Below are 18,883 nucleotides of genomic sequence, written 5' to 3'. Positions count from 1 at the left end.
CGCCTTCCTCCGGTCTTTCTCCGTTGGTGTGTTTTTCATTCTCCAATTTTGAAATAGATTTTCTCATAATCGAGTTATTGAAATCGAAATCGAAACCTGAAAATTGTTTGAAATTGAGATTTTGAAGAATCTATGCAGAATTTTATGTCTAAAAATCGAGTTTTGAAATTCATTCCCAGTTTTATGTTTTTCTGCATTTTTTTTTCTTTTCATAGGTATTAATTCTGTTTTTCGTATAAGAAATTAATGAACAGTAGTTGTAATTAGGTATAATTATTTTGATTCATACTTGATTGGTCCTTCCTACATCATGTTTCCATTGATTTGTGGTGCAGCTCATGGTTAGGTAATGAAGAATATACATGAGAGGACTGATTCTTCAGAAAATTTTTATACAAGTTCAACTGATTCTTCAGATAGAATTTTTATTGAAAATGTGTTCCTAATTGTTAATATAAGTTGCTGATTTTTTTCATTTGCTGAAATTTATTGTTGATCTTGTTATTATGTGTTGATATGTTGAAATTTATTGTTGATAGTGTTATGTTTGATTTGGATTAATATTAATTTTCAATTATATTTAATTTGGATTTTATATAGTGTTTATAAAAAAAGTTGATTTGGTTATTTTATAAAAAAAAATCAGCAAAAAATAAAATTGAACGGTAAAATGATCATTTTTATAATTCATCTCTGTAATTTCCAACCAAACAACATTTGAAAATTCAGATATTCTTAGAAATTCAGACCTCTTAAAAATTCAGATCCTGTCAAACAGCCCCTTAGTCTAAAATGGTCATTGTTACCTACAATAGCTATTGATACCCTTTATTTTATTTTATTTTATTTTATTTTTTTGCTATATGTTGTTATTTATCTTTTTCTTATATTTATTTAAGGTTATTCATCCATTTTTCCTATAATTATTAACTAAACTGTTGGAATTAGGATACGTTATTTTTACGATATGTTTTTATAACTTAATCTTTTTTTATAAGTTTTTTTATTATTCGTTTTTATAACACAATTTCTTACTTCGCTTTTATTTGTCTTTTACAATTCGATTGTATAACTTTACATTTTATTGTAATTTTGCATGTTTTATTTCACATTCTATTTTTACAATTTCATTTTTAGTTCATTTTTATGTTTTTTTAAAATCCGTTTTACAAATTCATTTTTCACGATATAATTTTACAACGTCATATATTTACTTCATTTAAAATGTTTTTCACAATTCGTTTTTACAATTTCATTCTTTTACTTTTTTTACATGTTCTTTTAGAATCCATTTTTGCAATGTCAATTTTACAAATAAAAATAATAAAGTTGTAAAATGAATTGTAAAAAATAGTTAAAAATGAAGTTTCAAAAACGGATTGTAAAAAAACATATACAAAAAAACATTTAAAAAAAAAATAAAAGTAAAGTTATTAAAATGATTTTCGAAGCAAACATATAAAAATGAAAAATAAAAATGAGGTTATTAAAACGAATATTTGTATTTGATATTGGAATAACAATCCATGTGAAGACACATATTGTTTTTTGAAGTGTTACCAACATAACACATTCTCTGCTAAGTGCATATGAACATGATCAACTCTTGCTACTACTGTCGCTATCAATCGGCTAACCACCGTGATCAATCTTAATCCAATTGTTTTCCAGCTTTCGAGGTTTCAAAATGAAAAGATCTGCACATAGTCGGTGATGATAATTCACCGCACGGAAATAAGGAACAAATCCCATTGTGAGATCGGAAATTCTAAATGAAGCAATGAGGGTAACAATAAGGTAAAAATATGGATTTTTCGTTTTCTTGTAAATTTTTAAAATGTAATCTAAAGTAATAAACAATACAAACTACAAGGACCAAAAACGGATTATAATAAAGTCAAAGTAGGTGTGCGGACTCCCGAAACGTATCTTTCAACACTTTTTAAAGACAAAATTACAAAAATGGTCCATGTGGTTTGCCAAAAGTAACAAACTTAGTCTATCTATTTTTTTTATTCGTTTGGCCCTTGTGGTTTGTAAAAGTTGCATTGGAGGTCCTTTTTCATAACTTCGTCTGTTTGTAGCCGTTTGGGTGATTAAGTTAAAAAAATATGGGGGTATTTTGGTATTTTCACATTACCTTCTCCACCCCCTTTAAAAAGCCCTAGCCAACGTTCAGAAAAATCAAGCTACCATCTCTAAAAAATCGAAGCTCTCCTCTCTTCCAAGAATGGTGATTTGTACGTGTGGAAGTGTTGCTGTGAGAGTCACATCTCGGACAGACCTCAACCCAGGAAGGCGATTCTGGTCTTGTGCTCGAAACGGTCGAAGTTGTCCATTTCTTGGGTGGGTGGACGATCCGATGTGCCATAGAGCTGTGGAGGTGATTCCTGGCTTGCTAAGGAAACTGAACAATGTTCAAATGATGTTGATTCAAGCTCGTGCAGATGTTGTGAAGCTAAAGTGGATGCTTCTTCTGTCTTGGTTCTTTTTTTTCGTTTATATATGTATGCACTAAGTAGTAGTTGGATTTGGGGATGTATTTGGTAAGTGTATTTTGGGATGTATTTTGGATATGTAATGTCGGATGGGTGTATAGAACTAGAATGGGATATTACCAGTTGATTTTGGGATGGGATGTCATGTATTAGAATCTTAATGTAATGTATGGTTTTGGTTAATCAGTTTAATGGTATTCTGTATTGTGGTAGCACACCTCCACAAGTGATCTCTAAACTCTTCTCCCCTCCATTGCAGCTTCATGTTTTCATGTATATGTCTCAAACACCATCTATGCTCTGCATTTGGAAACACTTTTGCTATTGCAGGTATTATTCCCTACATATAATGTAATTTATAGTTAGTATTATTACAAGCTTTAAAAGAGACTTATGTTATATGTATTCATACCTTTTGTCTGTCGGATACAAAAGTGAAGTTGCATGATGCATCCAAATCCAAATCACCACCAAGGCATTCCAAGAGCCATGTCCATGAGCTTGTTGTCTCAGCTTCCACAACTGCATAAGCTAGTGGATATTTTCCATTGTTGGAATCAAGACCCACAACTGTTAGAATTTGTCCAGGGTGTGGTCCTTTCAAGAAACATCCATCCAATCCCAGTAATTCCATTTTTCCAGATTTGAACCCCAACTTAAGTGCTCCAAGACAAATGTATATCCTCCTGAAAATACGAGTTTCAACATCAGGATTTGGTTCATTACACACTTCCAGCTTCACTGTTGTACCTGGGTTATTGGTCTGTAACTCCAAACAGTAATCTCTCAGCAAATTATATTGCCTTTCGTAGTCACCATACAGTTGTTCCTTTGCAATTGATTTAGCCCTGAACACCTTCATTCTTGATATGCTTAATTCCAAATCCATTTGAAGCTCCTCCTGTAAGGCTGTTACTGGGATGCGAGGGTCGGAATCCACTTTTTGGAGAATAGTGCTTGCCAGGTATCTAGATGTACATGCCTTCACATTTCTACTTTGTAAGCATAAATGCTCATCAATAACTGTCTTCACCAACCATTGTTCCTCTTCTGTAGATCTAGATATCTGAATAGCAAAAGGACAAGAATCTTTTTGTGAAATTACAGTTTTTGCCCTTCGATGTTACTTTACTTACAGTGGAGGGCCCACCACCAGTGGAATCTGGAACCACCCCTTTACATTTTACTCTTACTCTCAATTTTTCATTTTTGGCCATGTGTAGGGCCCTCCTTGTTTTTATTGAAGCATCTTCATGTGACCCTGTATATCCTTTTTGGTTTTAAAACCTTGACCCACAAAAAATGGTGTAACATGAACTACCCCAGAAGAACAAGGCACCTTCTTGTTCAGGTTTTTTAACATTCTCTTCCTTAGGTCTTCCTCATATCCTGCACTTTCAAACTCATCATTGTTGATCACACCTAAATCATCATCTTTATTTAAATCTAATTCTATGTTTGGTCCTTGTCCAAACCATTCAACCTCATCCACACAACTGTTAAACTCTCTCATATCAACCTCCCAGTCATCTAAAATAGCTTCTGGGTCAACAATGTAGTCAGAATCATCCTCTTCTTCTGTATGCTCTTCTGGATCGTCTTTTGAATCCTCTGCATGCCCTTGTTCATCTTCTTCATCCTGTTCTTCTTCAACTTCAACCCCTCTTTCAAACTCACCTATATTCTGATATCCATCACTACTAAAAGGCTCAAAATCATCTAGTATTTCCCTATGGTCCTAGCAATTAATATCAACTGTAATTTCTTGCATTGTATCAGTTTCTTTTGGTACAGGGAAATACAAATCATCCTTAAACTCATTAACCACATCTTGTTTGTTTGGCTCAAAAGGAACTAGGGACATGGAAAAATCATACACACCATCTTCTATTTGTTCTTGATTAGCTGATTCTTTAAGTGGGACATTCATGTCTAATTTCTTGCTACAAGAACCGATTCCTTTCTTCTTGGGCCTAATCCTATTAAGTTCAGGAGAAGGATCATCATCTAGTTGCTCGATAACAACTTTACTTGGGGACATGAAGTAAGTGTGAAGTCTTGTAGAACCATGTTCAACGTACACATTAATCACTCTGTTTTGAGGGACATATTGAGCCATATATATAACGTCTTGATCATTTCCTAAAGCCTTCAATCCAAAATCTAAGTCTACATTAGGAATTCTATAATGATAGTACATTGTGTCATCCTTAGAATACCCTATCTCATGAATCATGTCATTTAGATCATGAACTGAAAAAAGATCAGTGTCAACTAAGTCAAAGAATGCCAACCTTCCCTCGGCGTACTTTCTACCAGGGAACTTTGTAAAAAATCCACCATGATGTATCTTTAAAGTGAAGAAATTGTCGTGACCATCTGAAAAAAGAAAAATCGATGAGCTTTGAATATACAAACCAAGAAACACCAAACAAAAGATTAAATAACTCACTGTAATCTTTATCAAGGTCGGGTGCAATCGTATGAGGACCACATAAATTCCACATACACAGTACCATTTTTAGTTGATAAACCCTAAAATCGGATGCGAGGGATGAAGGATGAAGATCGTCAAGATGATCAGTAAGCTAAAGTGAAGTGGAGATGAAGGGGGGTTTCTTGGACTCTGGTTAATCAGAGGATAGCTTAATGACGTATCACTGCCTAATCCATCTTAAATGAGCGCCAAACATAAAAAGACGAATATACCCCCACATGGATGACCCCAAACGGTTACAAACAGACGAAGTTATGAAAAAGGACCTCCAATGCAACTTTTACAAACCACAAGGGCCAAACGAATCAAAAAAAAATAGATAGGGACTAAGTTTGTTACTTTTGGCAAACCACAGGGACCATTTTTGTAATTTTGTCCTTTTTAAATAATAAATTTACATAATCAATAATTCTCTATAACTTCTAATAATATCAAACCACGGGCTTCCAACGATTAGCGGCAATAAAGGGTTGTGCATTTATTTTATTTTTATTTTATTTTATTATTTTTGTAACGGCAAATCTAACATATTTCTAAACTACTTCTGATTTTACCTATGTCCAACTACTCCTCATTTTACCTGCTTAAACTACTCCTAATTTGACCTATGTCTAACACCAGACTTGAACACTCGACCTCGAGAAGGAAGGGCAACATCTGGTATCGTTAGGCTAGAAGCCCTTTGATGGATTGTGCATTTATTTACTCCTCTAAAAATCGAGATTACGGTTATCGAACTGATACGGATTCTATGTAAGATGGCATGTCGTCAATTTTGAGAATGTAAAAAAACAAAGGTTTTAAAAAAGTATTAAGATGGAGCCAAAACTCCTAAAATGTTGTCTGAAAAGTGTCAGAATTGAGAATACATACTCTAATTGCCAAAAACAGCAACATACTTACATGTATTTACCAATAATAACAACTTACTTACTCTTAACCAAATAAAACAACATATTTAATCTTTTTTTTTCCTCCAAAAAATAGCAAAACAATTACATTTATTTAAAATAATAACAACAAAATCCATTTAGATTCTTTTCATGATTAGCCTTTACCTCATAAAATCCATCATAGACTACTTTCAGAGTTTTCAACATCTTTTTGGCACATCCTTCCACTTGATGATAGACATTATATGGATGTGCATTGCATGTGACTTCTTGCTCTAACATCTAGATTAATTTTTCACTTATATTTTAGGCCCATTGATTTGTGGCAATTTGATGGTTCTTACATTAGTACCCGTACTTAATTATGTGAACTATGATGGAGTACTTAATTATGTGAAGTGGGAAGTCGAGAACAAATGTCAATGATGACCTTTAACATGTTGTCCATGTCTCAAGTACTATCATGGTTTTGCTTAGACTCATAGTAAAGTTTTTTTCTTCAAAAGGGAGTACTAGTTGCTTGAGTTTGTAAAACTTGTTCATAGAATCAAAACATGTTTTTTTTTCCTATTTTATTTTCGCTAGTCAAAGCTTGGTATTAATTTATCTGGTTTTAGAGTTGGTGAATTCTCATTGTATTTTGTTTTGCAAATCCTTTATTCCTGCTTAGTGTTATAACTGTTATCAATCATCATAATGTTACATCTTCTTAAAAATTAAATTTATCGACTTGAAAGACCCAACAACTAAATGTCTAAATCTATACCCCACTTAATTCCCTATAGTATGATACCAACGGAATAATAATACTTATTATACCTTGTTCCACATGCCATATAAATGCAAATTCGGAATTATTACGAAACTTTTTTAAGCATACAAATACACAACTCTATGCCCACTGTCAAAACAGCATCAACAAAAGAAAAACAAAAAATAAAAAACAAACTATCAAACTCAAATTGGCATCGCACACTTCTTTTGAGAGTGTCCCAACATATGACAACGACCACATTGAACAATCCTCTTTGGTCTCTTCAAACTCTCTATACGAACCACCTTCTTTTTCGGCCGCCCGGGCGGCCTCCGTGTCTTCGGTGGTAGAATTACGAAATCGCCCTCATCACAAACCTCTTTCCAAACACTTTTATCCGGTATTGGATAAATCATCTGTGAATACGTCTCCCGATAACTTTCAACCTTAAAACAATGATCCGCAAAAACATGCGCGTTTTTCCCGCTCGAAATCAGGGCAGCCGCCGCATGTGCACAGGGCAGCCCGTAGAGTTGCCACCTCCTACAAGAACACACCCGACTTCTTATATCCACAATATTTGTTCTTTCAGTTGACACAACTTCAAATTCCACTTCATTTGCACGCAAAACTTGATAACAACGCGCATCAGAAACTGCTTCTAGAATCTTCTGTTCAGCAGACGGAACAACAATCGAGTTCCATCTAATCCCGATATTTCTTCGGTTCTCAAACCACGAACTTAATTGAACACGAATGTGTTCCATTAATTGAACAATCGGGAGTTCGTGCCCTTCAAGAGCCCAATTGTACAACAATTCGGTGACTCCCAATGTGAAATGACCATATCGGACGCCCTCGAAGTACGCAACCGCCCATAACTGAGGCGGGAAATCTTGGAACCAAAGAATCACGTCTTGTGAAACTTCCAACATTTCGGAAATTTTGCTTTCGAATTCAACGGGAGTGAGCGCGTACACCGCGCTCCAAAATATGTTGACTAGTTTTGAATTTTTGAACGTGTCGCGAAAGTTTTCGCTTACGTAACGTAAGCAGAATCCGTGGAAGGCGGTCGGGAAATGTGTCTCGACCGCCTCCACCATGCCTCGCTGGCGTTCTGATAAGATCGTCAGGCGAGGCATATTGTCAGTGTTTACCCCTAGAAGCTTCCGGAGCTCTGACATGAACCACATGTAGTTTTCATCGCTTTCGACATCAACAACCGCAAAAGCTAAAGGAAATAAACCGTCATCTGCATCGATAGCAGAGGCGCATATAAGTGTACCTAAGTATTTTCCTTTCAAATGGGCTCTATCGAGTTCTAGAAGTGGTCTACATGAGTTTAAAAACCCAATTATTGATGCGCGATAGGAGATAAATAGGCGTTGAAAGCAATTATCTTGTCCGGTTGAAAAAACTGAGGCTATGCTTCCGGGGTTTGTTTTTCGGATGTGTTCACAGTATAAAGGTAGAAGACGATACCCTTCTTCAAAAGTTCCATGTAAAGCAGCCATGCTTCTTTCTTTTCCCCTCCAAGCTTGCATATATGACACTGCAACACCATGTTGATCGCGAATGTCTTGTAAGATTTCTTTTGGTTTATACTGTGGATTATTTCTGATTCGTGATTCAACTGATCTTGCAACCCAACCGACTGAAGCTTGTTGGTGATGGAGGTTTCTGACACCTTCACATGTGTGTTCCCAATGGAGGGTGCGAATTGAAAATGTGGGGACGTTTGGGCATTTGGCGACGTGTACACGCCATGGACAACCTTCTTTTGAGCATTTGGCAATGAAACGGCTACGGTCGGATTTGACTATACGGAGATCGAAGTGTAAAGATATGGCGATGTCTTTTAAAGCTCTTCTGCAAGTTTCGACATCTGGGAATTCTTGCCCTATAACTAAATGATTTGATAAATCAATAGAATCTACCAATTCAAGTGGTGGTTGCTGATGGTCTGTTAAAGAAGCAAGCGATTGTTCAGTGATTTCAGCTAGAGAATCATCGGCCATAATAATTGTAATCGATATCAGCTCTTTCGCAAATCCCCAATAACTCCAAATGAGTAAAAGCTCAAAAACAGATAAATTAAATGGGTAATCGGAAAACGGTGTTCAAATATCGGGTTCGAACTGGGTTTTAAAGGAAGTGAACCAATTCCGCACTGTACATAACATATTCGTCGATTTTCTCGTACGTTAAACAGAGCGAGAGCTGAAGAGAGGGATTTACCTTCGAATTTTAAACCTGGAGATACTGAAGAAGAAGAATTGCATTCAAGCAATAATGTTGTAGAGCTTGTGCCTTGTGATGTTCTTGCGATGGTTCTTGCTAGCCCTAAAATCTTTTCCCCTTTCTCAAAATCTGCTAAGTGATTAGAAAATCTCACTCTGGGCCCATGCTTTCCTGTGCAGTAGTAAAGGCTCCGGTTTTTAAATTACAATATTGCCCCTGTTTACATACGTGGCAACACGAATTTATTTATTCTTTATCCATTTTATCAACATATTATTTACTAGGTGTAAGACCTGTGTACTACACGGATTGATTAAAAAATTTAAATAAACATATTATTATTTATTAGGTGTAAGACCCGTGTCCTACACGGGTTGATTAAAAATTTTAAATATCAATGTGTAACATTAAACATTTTTTAAAGTAAAAATTTGAAATATATACAAACAAAGTGATGAATAAGTAAGTAATTCAATCAATACGGTTGACAAAATAATTTATATTCAAAAGTCATTACTTAATCATAATGACCTTTATACCTTTCAACACAATGCAGCAAAAGCGGACAAAATTTATGCAGGTAAAACTCATGGAGTGACCACTTGTTAAAGCAACTTATGATGAATTCAAGGTACCATGTTGGCGCCTAAAAGTACAACAACCTAGCCCCAAGAAAATACTTAAACATTAATAAGTCTAATAACAAAGCAACCACCAAGACCCGTGATATTTTTAGAATTCACCAACACTCATCCAAAAGCCATAAACATAGGTAAAAGCCTTCAAAGATCAACATATATACCAAGATTTTTCAAAAATTTTAACAACTTGAATATTAAGGGAAAGCTCCATAAATATATTGCACTTTAAAAGATTCTATTTCCACATCTTTATAATAGTTATTCTTTACTTTTTAAAGTAAAGTCGCATTCTCATACTAATGCTTCTTGATTAAGTAGTTATTCTTTAGTTTTTTAAAGTAAAACAACTAACATTATATAAATGTTTAATTTATATTGATTCAAACAAAATGCCGTTATAAATAATCAAAATGAATAAATTATATTTTTTTAAATTACAAGTTAAAGCTGAATCATTCATAGTCATATGCTTACAGTCTTTTTATAAATTATATCATTAAACAATTATAACTAAATTAAGTATTCGAATACAATTAACTCAAATTAATTTTTATATTATTCAAACATGTATTTATTTAATAACACATTTAAATAAATAATAGTAAACAATGGGTTATAATCAATTGGAATTAATTGCTATAATAATATGGCTTAATTACTTTAATGATGTTGTAATAAAATAAACATGGAAAAAATAAGAAAATAACATAAGAAAATAACATGTGGAAACAAAATTACTCTAAATTAATGACAAAATTACATGTTAAGATTAAGGAGAATGTGCTATTTGGCAAAAATATCTTTATTTATTAAGATAAATTTATTTGATTTTCCATAATATCAGTATATGTCTAGTTTTAATTAAATAAATTAATATAAACTAATATATAAATCGCCACATGTCCTGCGTCAGAAACCTTGAAATTAATAAAAACAAAATTTATATAAAAAATATATATATAAGATTAAAAACATAATTTTAATGATATGATAACTTTGAACTTCGTATATAGAATTTGACTTATAAATGTCAAACAATCTACATATAACACGGTGATCATTATAACACTAGATTAGAAACTCATGCAAACCACGAGTTTATAAGATACACAATGAAAATAGATTGATAAAATAAGAAAATTGTAAAAATTTAATACTAAACAATATTAAAGTATCTTTGTCAATCTAGGATAATATTGTATTTTAATAAATGTGACTTGAATGATTCAACATTTTATTTTGTTTTTTATTTTTTTTAATAAAAGATGGTTAAGATGATTGTAAGATAATATGATATAAATAAAAAAATAAGTTATTATCTTTTGATGAAAGAGAAAAAAAAATATACATCCTATAGATCTAAAAAATAATTAGTTACTTCAATAATTTTTTTTTATATAATTTGCGTAGAATTATGCATTCCAAATGTAGCAAGAGATCAATACTTCAAGGACTTAAATTGTAACTTCGGAGTTAGTGACTCAAAACCCTAATTTTTAGGTTTTGGACCCTATTTAAACATCATTAACTCTTTAAACCCTCCTCATTCATCGGCCTCCACATCCATATTCGACCTTAGCAAACCCTAATCCATTTTTGAGCATTCTTGAGCCATTAGTGTGTGTGTGTGTGTTTTGGTGTTCATATAGGAAGGAGAAGAAAAGAATAACATCTTGGGAGCTTGGAGCAGCATTGGATCTAGAAGTTTTGCACCCTCCTCCATCTCCAGAAGGTATAAAGTTTATACCTTGATGCTTATTTGGTTAGATCTAGGTTGTATGATGTTAGTATGTGCTTTTGTCCCCAAACAATGGTGTTCTTGAGTATGGCATGCTCTAGATTAAATATATTGCCTTTCCAAACGTTTTGGAGTGTCTAAGGTTATAAAAATACAATCTTGGTTATTAGTTTATCTCCATGCATGGACTATGAGGTCTTAATGAGTTAAGAAGTTAGGGTTTTGGGTATTGGCCACTTTATAGCCATGCAAGATCATAAAGTTGGAAACTTTATGATTAAGAACATCATTTGAGGACTAAATCTGGATTTTGGACGGAAGTGCTTAATGAAATAAGTACTTATTAGAGAAGGTGGTTGACAGACACGTACATTGGGCGTACAAAATGGTACGTTGTGTGTACGCGGTCAACAACCCACAATCTGTCAAGGCTCTAGTACGCCCCGTGTACAAGCTAAGTATACCCAACATACTCAGCTGAGTTGACTCGGTTGACTCCTCTGACTTTTGATTTTGACAAAGATTTTGACCAAGTTTGACCTAGGTGTATTTCGGGTATTTTGAGTTGTACTTGAGACTGGTCAGTATTTGGTGTTCAGGTGACTTGCAGAGCTGATATTCGAAGCAGTATCCTGTTCAACTATCTTTTCAGACCGAGAGGTAAGTTTTCCTCACTGTACTTGTGGTTCGAAGGCACCAAGGGCGACCCACTGGATTTTGTATCTTGGTATATTGGATTGTTGTTATATTGAGCATGTGTTAGATTGGTAGATCTGTATGATTACTTGTGTTCACTGAGTATGCATTAGATTGATTGTTGTAGATATACTCTGATGTTTGAAAATACAATTTATATTGATTGGATTTGGAACCAATGTTTCTATGACTCTATGCTTTAAAAATGAAATTTTTATTGGCATTTTTGGGACTTTACAAAAACGTGCATCTGTGAACCATCACATGTCACACCTCCAAACCGAGATGGCGGAAACATTCGGGGGCGGAGGACGTCATGTATAGTATCATAACAATGCACAATAGTAAAACAAGCAACAACATCTATTGCATTAATAATATAGTTAATACACGTGTGTTCTTTGTATAGTTGTATGACACCAAAAATGTATAGCAAAAAGTAAAGACGAGTCTTGAACATACTTCGTCTTCTCAAAACCTGTGCTAGCGTACCTGTCTACTGGTTCCTGATAATACAAGTTATTTTGAAAGAGAGTATCAACATTTAAGTTGGTGAGTTCATAAGTATTTTAGTGTCAAATGTTTGTATCTGTTTCATGAAAATGTTAGTATACTTCCCAGAAAATCCTATATTTTCTTCTTAAAATGAAAAGTAGTCTTATGCCCAAGACCCAACTGTTTGTATGTTTTGTTCTCTTCAAATAGTATAAATGTATGTTTGTACATGAAATAGTATAAAATGTATGTTTTTCATAATTGTAAACTATCTTTACTAGAAAAATAGTATGCATTGCTTATGTGAGAATATCATTGTATGTATGTAATGGAAAATGAAGATTTACAGTAGTATTGTTTAAAATACACTACTGATGACTTAACTGCCTTGTAACAAAATTGGTTAATTAAGGTTTTAATTTGATTAAGGTTATAACCATGCTTGATTGACTAGTATAAAACACGACGTTCTTCAGGCGTCGAAAACGATATGACATTTGTCACCCGTAGACCTGCAGGTCCCACTGTAGCTAGCAGCAAGGTGTGGGATGGTCAGTCCCGTATAGATCTATACACAAACTCACGCTCTACCTCCAGGAGACTCTGGTTACAAAACATGACTTAGCAAGAATATTGCCATTCCATGAAATAGTGTTTCACATTCTAGTTAACTTGTTTACATATAATATGTAAGTTCCTTCTTGTACTTGTAAATGACTAGTGTACTTTTTATTGAAATGTAGCAGTATGTATGTATTGATTCATGTATTGTTTCTCTGATCTAGAAAATAGTACGACTGATCTCTAAACTATACCTATTATAGTTTACTAGTATGTTTGTTTGAACTGTAAGTGATTTGGAGAAAAGACTCATTTGCTCAGTATATGCAATTGAGTTAAGTATGTTCTTGAAAATGAGATTTAATATTCATGTATATATTTAGCATGTATAATTATGATTTAACTGACAGTCAGACTAGTGTTCTTACCCTAAGCCCACAACCAAACAAGGAACATGAGTCAAGGTATTTAACAATAGTCCTAAGTCCGTTAAAGCATGATTATACACAAATATCCAAATGAATATGATTTTGATAATAAACAGAAATCTAAAATAGTTTAAAAGAGTTTGAAAATGATTTTTAACAATATCTGTAAGCATAATAAATTCTTTGTTTGTTTGTTTTCATATGTAAGAGTTAACACAATTCTATTGTGTTTTACTTGTATTCCCCCCCCCCCCTAAAAACATTGTAAAAGGTAAATTGTAGGGGTATGAACTCACCTTAAGTGAGTGATTCGATTGAAGGTTCGATATAGGAAGTTTTCCACAAGTTAGATCCCGAGACAAAAACGAGTCCTAAAAGCATTTCACGTAATATATATATGTATATTATTATTGAATATAACTGCAAGTACGTTAAGGAAATGGACTAATTTGTAAGTTTCACTTACAAATAAGAATGTCTGAAGTGATTTTGGAAGGCTGTAATGAGTTTTCGGCCAGCCTCTTGGGTTTTTGGCCTAATGAAGATCTTGGTGTTCTTGGTGAAACCAAGGAGATTCAAGGGTTTTCGGTTGAGGATCTTGATGAAAGGAAGAACACTTGGTGTTCTAAGCAAGATCCGAAGGTGATACAAGTCGAATTCGGATGATAGTTGAGAGAAAAATAGGGGTTTTCGGTTGGAGTTCTTGAGAGTGAAAAGTGTGTTTTCGGCTAGAATAGTAGAAGTGAGGAAGTGTTTTCGGTCTCCCCATACGTATAGGACCGAAATCAATGATGGGACACATGCATTGGTTTTCGCACCGAGTGGATAAGACCGAAGTTTGCGGTCAGAAGGGAGTTCTCGGCTACGAACCGAGGGTTTGCGGTCCAAAGTATGTTCTCGGCTGCGAACCGAGGGTTTGCGGTCCGAAGGTTTACAACCCATGCGAGACTTCTCGGTTTAAGCACTACACTTCGAATTTAAGCAACACTTCTAATGAAAGGCTTTTAAACACATAAAGGTTATCAATCTAACCTTAATAAGTAAATCAAAATAATAAGTTTGATTTAGTTTGACTTTATTTGACATGTTTGACTTTAGTTGACCCAAGTTTGACTTTGGTTGACTTTTACAATATCGGAAATAAAGGGTTGTCACATCACAACGTCGCAAGGATTTGTCCATGAAGTAACAATGGTTGGAGTTCAAAACCGTAGATTTCGGTATTAGTGCCCTATTTATAGGCACCAAATCCTAGGACTACTTCATGTGGCAGCCTCCATCATCTGAGAACGACCCCGCTCAAACCTCGGCTTCTTTGTGTGTGTGTTTTGATAGTTTGAAGCCATTTTTGTGAAGTTTGGAAGAAGAAGGAGTCCATCTTGTGGTTTGGGAGCTTGGCTTCGACTTGGATCTAACATCTCTATCTAATTTCTGACCTTGAGGAGGTATAAAGTCTCAACCTTGTCCATTATATCTTTAGATCTCATATTAGGTCATTTTGTGAGTCTTTTAGTCCCAAACTTCTTGTCTTTGGAGTTTGGGTGAACTCCAGAGCATTTTAGTGCATTATCTAGCTTCTAGACCGTGGTTTTGGTTGGAAAGTGGCCTTGCATGACTTTGTGTGGTGTCCATGCAACTGGTGCAACCATTAAGAGCTTAAGATTATAGATTTTGACTTATTGGGTAGTATTTAATGGATAGAGTTGGAAACTTTATCCATATAGACCTTAAGGGGCATTAGATCTGAGCTTTAGAGCTCTTAGATTAACTGGATGAGAGCTTAATCCATTAAGTTCTTCTGTCTAGTTTTTCACGACGTGGTGGCTGGCCCGACCGTGACTGTTTTATTGAGAAGGTCCCACGACGTAGCCAAAGGATGACTACGACGTAAAGGTCAACTAGAATTGACTTTGACCATTGAATTTGACCAATTTCGACTTTTGGTAAAATGCTAGTTTTTGAAGGTAGACCACGGGTTTACCTTGTATGATTCGGTTTGCGGTGTGTAGTACTCATTTCTTGGCTGTGTAAGCTGGTTAGCTTTTGACTACGTTGCGAGGTGAGTTCTCTCAGTGTACTAAGATGGTAGTTGTCTTTATTAGGGGTGTTCACGGGGCGGTTCGATTCAGATAGTAATAAACTTGAAACATCCCAAAATACGACCCAAAAATTTTTTGTTTTAATATTACTAAAAATCACATCATCGAATGTCATACATACTAAGAACCGTAGAATGAGTAACTCAAAAGTCAAGTAACAGTGTCAAAACAAATACTGTATCAATCATGTCAAAATATCTGAATAAAACTCTCAGGATAAAACTGAAGCTGTGGTGTGTGCCATGCCATCATCCCGAGCTCTTCACCTTACTTGCGGAAGTACCTGAAACCAAAAACTGAAACTGTAAGCACAAATCTTAGTGAGTTCCCCCAAACTACCACATACCATACAATGACATATAAGCAAATACTGGGCCCCGCCCACTGCATCGGGTCCCGCCCGGCATCGGACCGAAGTTCGGAACTAGCTTGGGCCCCGCCCGGCATCGGACCGAAGTCCAGAACTAGCTTGGGCCCCGCCCACTACATCGGGCCCCGCCCGGCATCGGACCGAGGTATGGAACTAGCTTGGGCCCCGCCCACTACATCGGGCCCCGCCCGGCATCGGACAGAAGTCCAGAACTGACTGAACATAACATAGCATAATCATAACTACTAGCATAAACACATATACTGCATACTGCATCGGACCGAAGTCCGGAACACATAACACAAAGACATGCTTGAATCACAAAGACCTCAAGCACACTGAACTACTGCATCGGACCGAAGTCCGGAACTACTGCTAACTAAACGGGTCGGTATTGTGGCCGTAGACCCGTTCCTACTGGAAGGAAACTCACCTCGTAACGCTGACTGCTGAGGTGCTAAATCTGAGACGGTCTGACTGCTGCTCTGGAACTCCCCGGCTACAAATCCCATAAACACTAAATCAAATACTGATAACTAATCTCAGGGTAGAATGACTATTTCACCCTCGTTCAAAGTCAACTCCCGGGTCAAAGTCAACTTCTTGGTCAAAGTAAACTTCCAGTTGACCGGACTCGCCGAGTTGGGCCGCCAACTCGCCGAGTCCCTTTCATCCGTTCTAGTCCTCTACTCGTTTTTACTCGTCGAGTTTGGCGAAGACTCGACGAGTTCTTCTTCGATACATACATCAAGTCTAACTTCATCCGACTCGCCGAGTTGTATGAACAACTCGTCGAGTTCTCCTTCATCATATGAACACGTCCAGACTGCGACTCGCTGAGTCGTAAGAACAACTCGTCGAGCCTGAAGAACAACTTGCCGAGTTGAAGAACAACTCGCCGAGTCCCAAGCATGCTATTACTATACAGTCGGTTCTAATCGATTTCAGTGCTTCCAAATCATAGATCTGAGCTTCTAGGACAGGTTTTACACGTAAAGTTTCCAACTTTACGTGCATGCACAAGGGTATGAGGCTAAAATACCCAAAATCATCAAGTACTAAGCACCTAGGGTTTGGAACAAGGTCATGATTGCATAAAGGTGGCTATAATGAGCTCCCGGAGTTCAATAAAGTCCAGATCTAAGGTTTCCATCCAAAGGAAAGTCCATATCTCAAGTTTTGAATCATATAAGGCTCCATGGAAGACATAACAAGCATAAAAGAGGGTTTAATGGAGGAATACACAAGGTAATAACTTTATTACCTGAATGAGAAACGGATGGAGGCTAACTCTTGGATCTCCTTTCTCTTCTAAGGACCTTCTTCTCTTCCTTCTCTTCCAAAGCCTCCAATCTAGCACAAACACACTCAAGCTCAACAATGGGGGCTAGGGTTTACAGGGGAAATGCTCTAAAGGTGCTGGAGGCTGGGGTGGAAGGCTATAATGACGTTTAAATAGGATACAAACCCTTGAAATTAGGGCTTCATCCGAAAAGGCAGACTCGCCGAGTCCCAACATATGGACTCGCCGAGTAGCCAACTTAAATCGTGTGATCATCCCGTCTCTACTCGACGAGTCGGGCTACAGAATCGTCGAGTACCCCCTTAGGAAAATGAAAATTACTTTATTAAGTCACATACCAGAAATGGGGCGTTACAAAAATTGTGAACCGTGACCACGGGGCGGATACCTGACATGCACTAACCGAAACCGAACCGAATTTTGCAAAAAACCGAATCGAACCGAACCGAACCGTATGAAGGCGGGTATCCACGGTTCGGTTCACGGGTACCCGTTAAATAGAAAAAAAAGCATAACCATTAATTAAAAATACAAACTACTATTAAGTCATCACCAAAGTTGACAACATTTTATAAAATAAATCACAGACATGTTATCTTCGTTAACAATAGTTTATGTGTTTAATTTATGTTGTTGTAATATACATATAAAATATTTATTCTGCTTTTAATAATATTTCTAATCACATAATAAAACAATTTATTTGATGAATGTAAAAACTGTTTCTCAATTTCAGCCATAAGAATTTACACACAAAAAACATATATCATACAGTTTAAAAGAGTCCCTTCGGGGACATCCGATACAGTTTAAAAAAAAACAATAGGTAGAAAGTTTATAAAGGTGTTAAAAATTATATTCTCGAGTTCTAGACAAATACCATACATATAAATAAAGCTGGCATATGAGATGATACAGTTTATTATTTTATTAAGTCTATTTAAATATTTTTATATTAACTTTTATATATATATATATATATATATATATATATATATATATATATATATATATATATATATATATATATATATATATATATATATGACGGTTCGGTTCGGGTATCCGTGGATATCGAAATATACAAACCGAAACCGATCCGTAGAGAGTCGGTTTTTTTGGTTTCGGTTTTTTTTCGGTTTGGCTTATTTCGGTTCCGGTTTTTTCGGTTTCGGATTGGTCGGATCGGCTCGGTTTTTCGGTTTTGCGGTTTTTTTGCACACCCCTAGTCTTTATGATACTTACATGGAACACTAGGGTTTGACCCCTGGAATTTGTATGGAAGACCATGATTCGACCCTTGGCGTTTGCATGTAAGACCAAGATTTTCCCCTTGACAATTGTATGGAAGACCAAGATTTGTCCCTGACACTTGTACAAGTAAAGACCATGATTTGACCATGGAAGGGGTAAGACTATGATTTCGCTCATATCACCTTCTTGGGGTTGAAATAGACCTGTTATGTTATGTATAATATGTGGTATTTTGGGGAACTTAGTAAGCTATGTGCTTACGGTTTAAATATTTCAGGTACTTCTGGTTCCAAAAGGAAGAGTCTGGTATGATTGCTTCACATCCACATGAGATTTCATACTTATGATTTTGTTGCCACTCTGATATTATTGGAAATACTTTTGATACTACAACTATTTTGAAAGTAATGAATGA

At 35.5% G+C, this 18,883-nt stretch overlaps 2 protein-coding genes across 2 annotated transcripts; both read right to left on the bottom strand.

Annotated features, from left to right (window-relative positions):
- Nucleotides 1-2,184: 2,184 nt before the first annotated feature.
- Nucleotides 2,185-3,715, bottom strand: LOC145113551 (uncharacterized). The gene is made up of 4 exons (XM_079049623.1): nucleotides 3,635-3,715; nucleotides 2,911-3,564; nucleotides 2,717-2,838; nucleotides 2,185-2,407 (listed from the first exon to the last, which is right to left on the bottom strand). Exons 1-4 carry the CDS (start codon nucleotides 3,713-3,715, stop codon nucleotides 2,185-2,187), a joined length of 1,080 nt encoding a protein of 359 aa, XP_078905749.1.
- Nucleotides 3,716-6,725: 3,010 nt separating this feature from the next.
- LOC145119766 (uncharacterized) lies at nucleotides 6,726-9,016 on the bottom strand. The gene has a single exon (XM_079055517.1). It carries the CDS (start codon nucleotides 8,658-8,660, stop codon nucleotides 6,846-6,848), a length of 1,815 nt encoding a protein of 604 aa, XP_078911643.1. The 5' UTR covers nucleotides 8,661-9,016; the 3' UTR covers nucleotides 6,726-6,845.
- Between the last annotated feature and the right edge of the window lie 9,867 nt (nucleotides 9,017-18,883).

The sequence above is a fragment of the Lactuca virosa genome, chromosome 1 (assembly GCF_052849685.1).
Source record: "Lactuca virosa cultivar CGN04683 chromosome 1, Lactuca_virosa_CGN04683_v6, whole genome shotgun sequence".
In the NCBI taxonomy this organism is placed as follows: domain Eukaryota; kingdom Viridiplantae; phylum Streptophyta; class Magnoliopsida; order Asterales; family Asteraceae; genus Lactuca; species Lactuca virosa.
The sequence above is the reverse complement of the archived record's forward strand: the minus strand, read 5'-3'. Positions and strand labels throughout refer to the sequence as shown.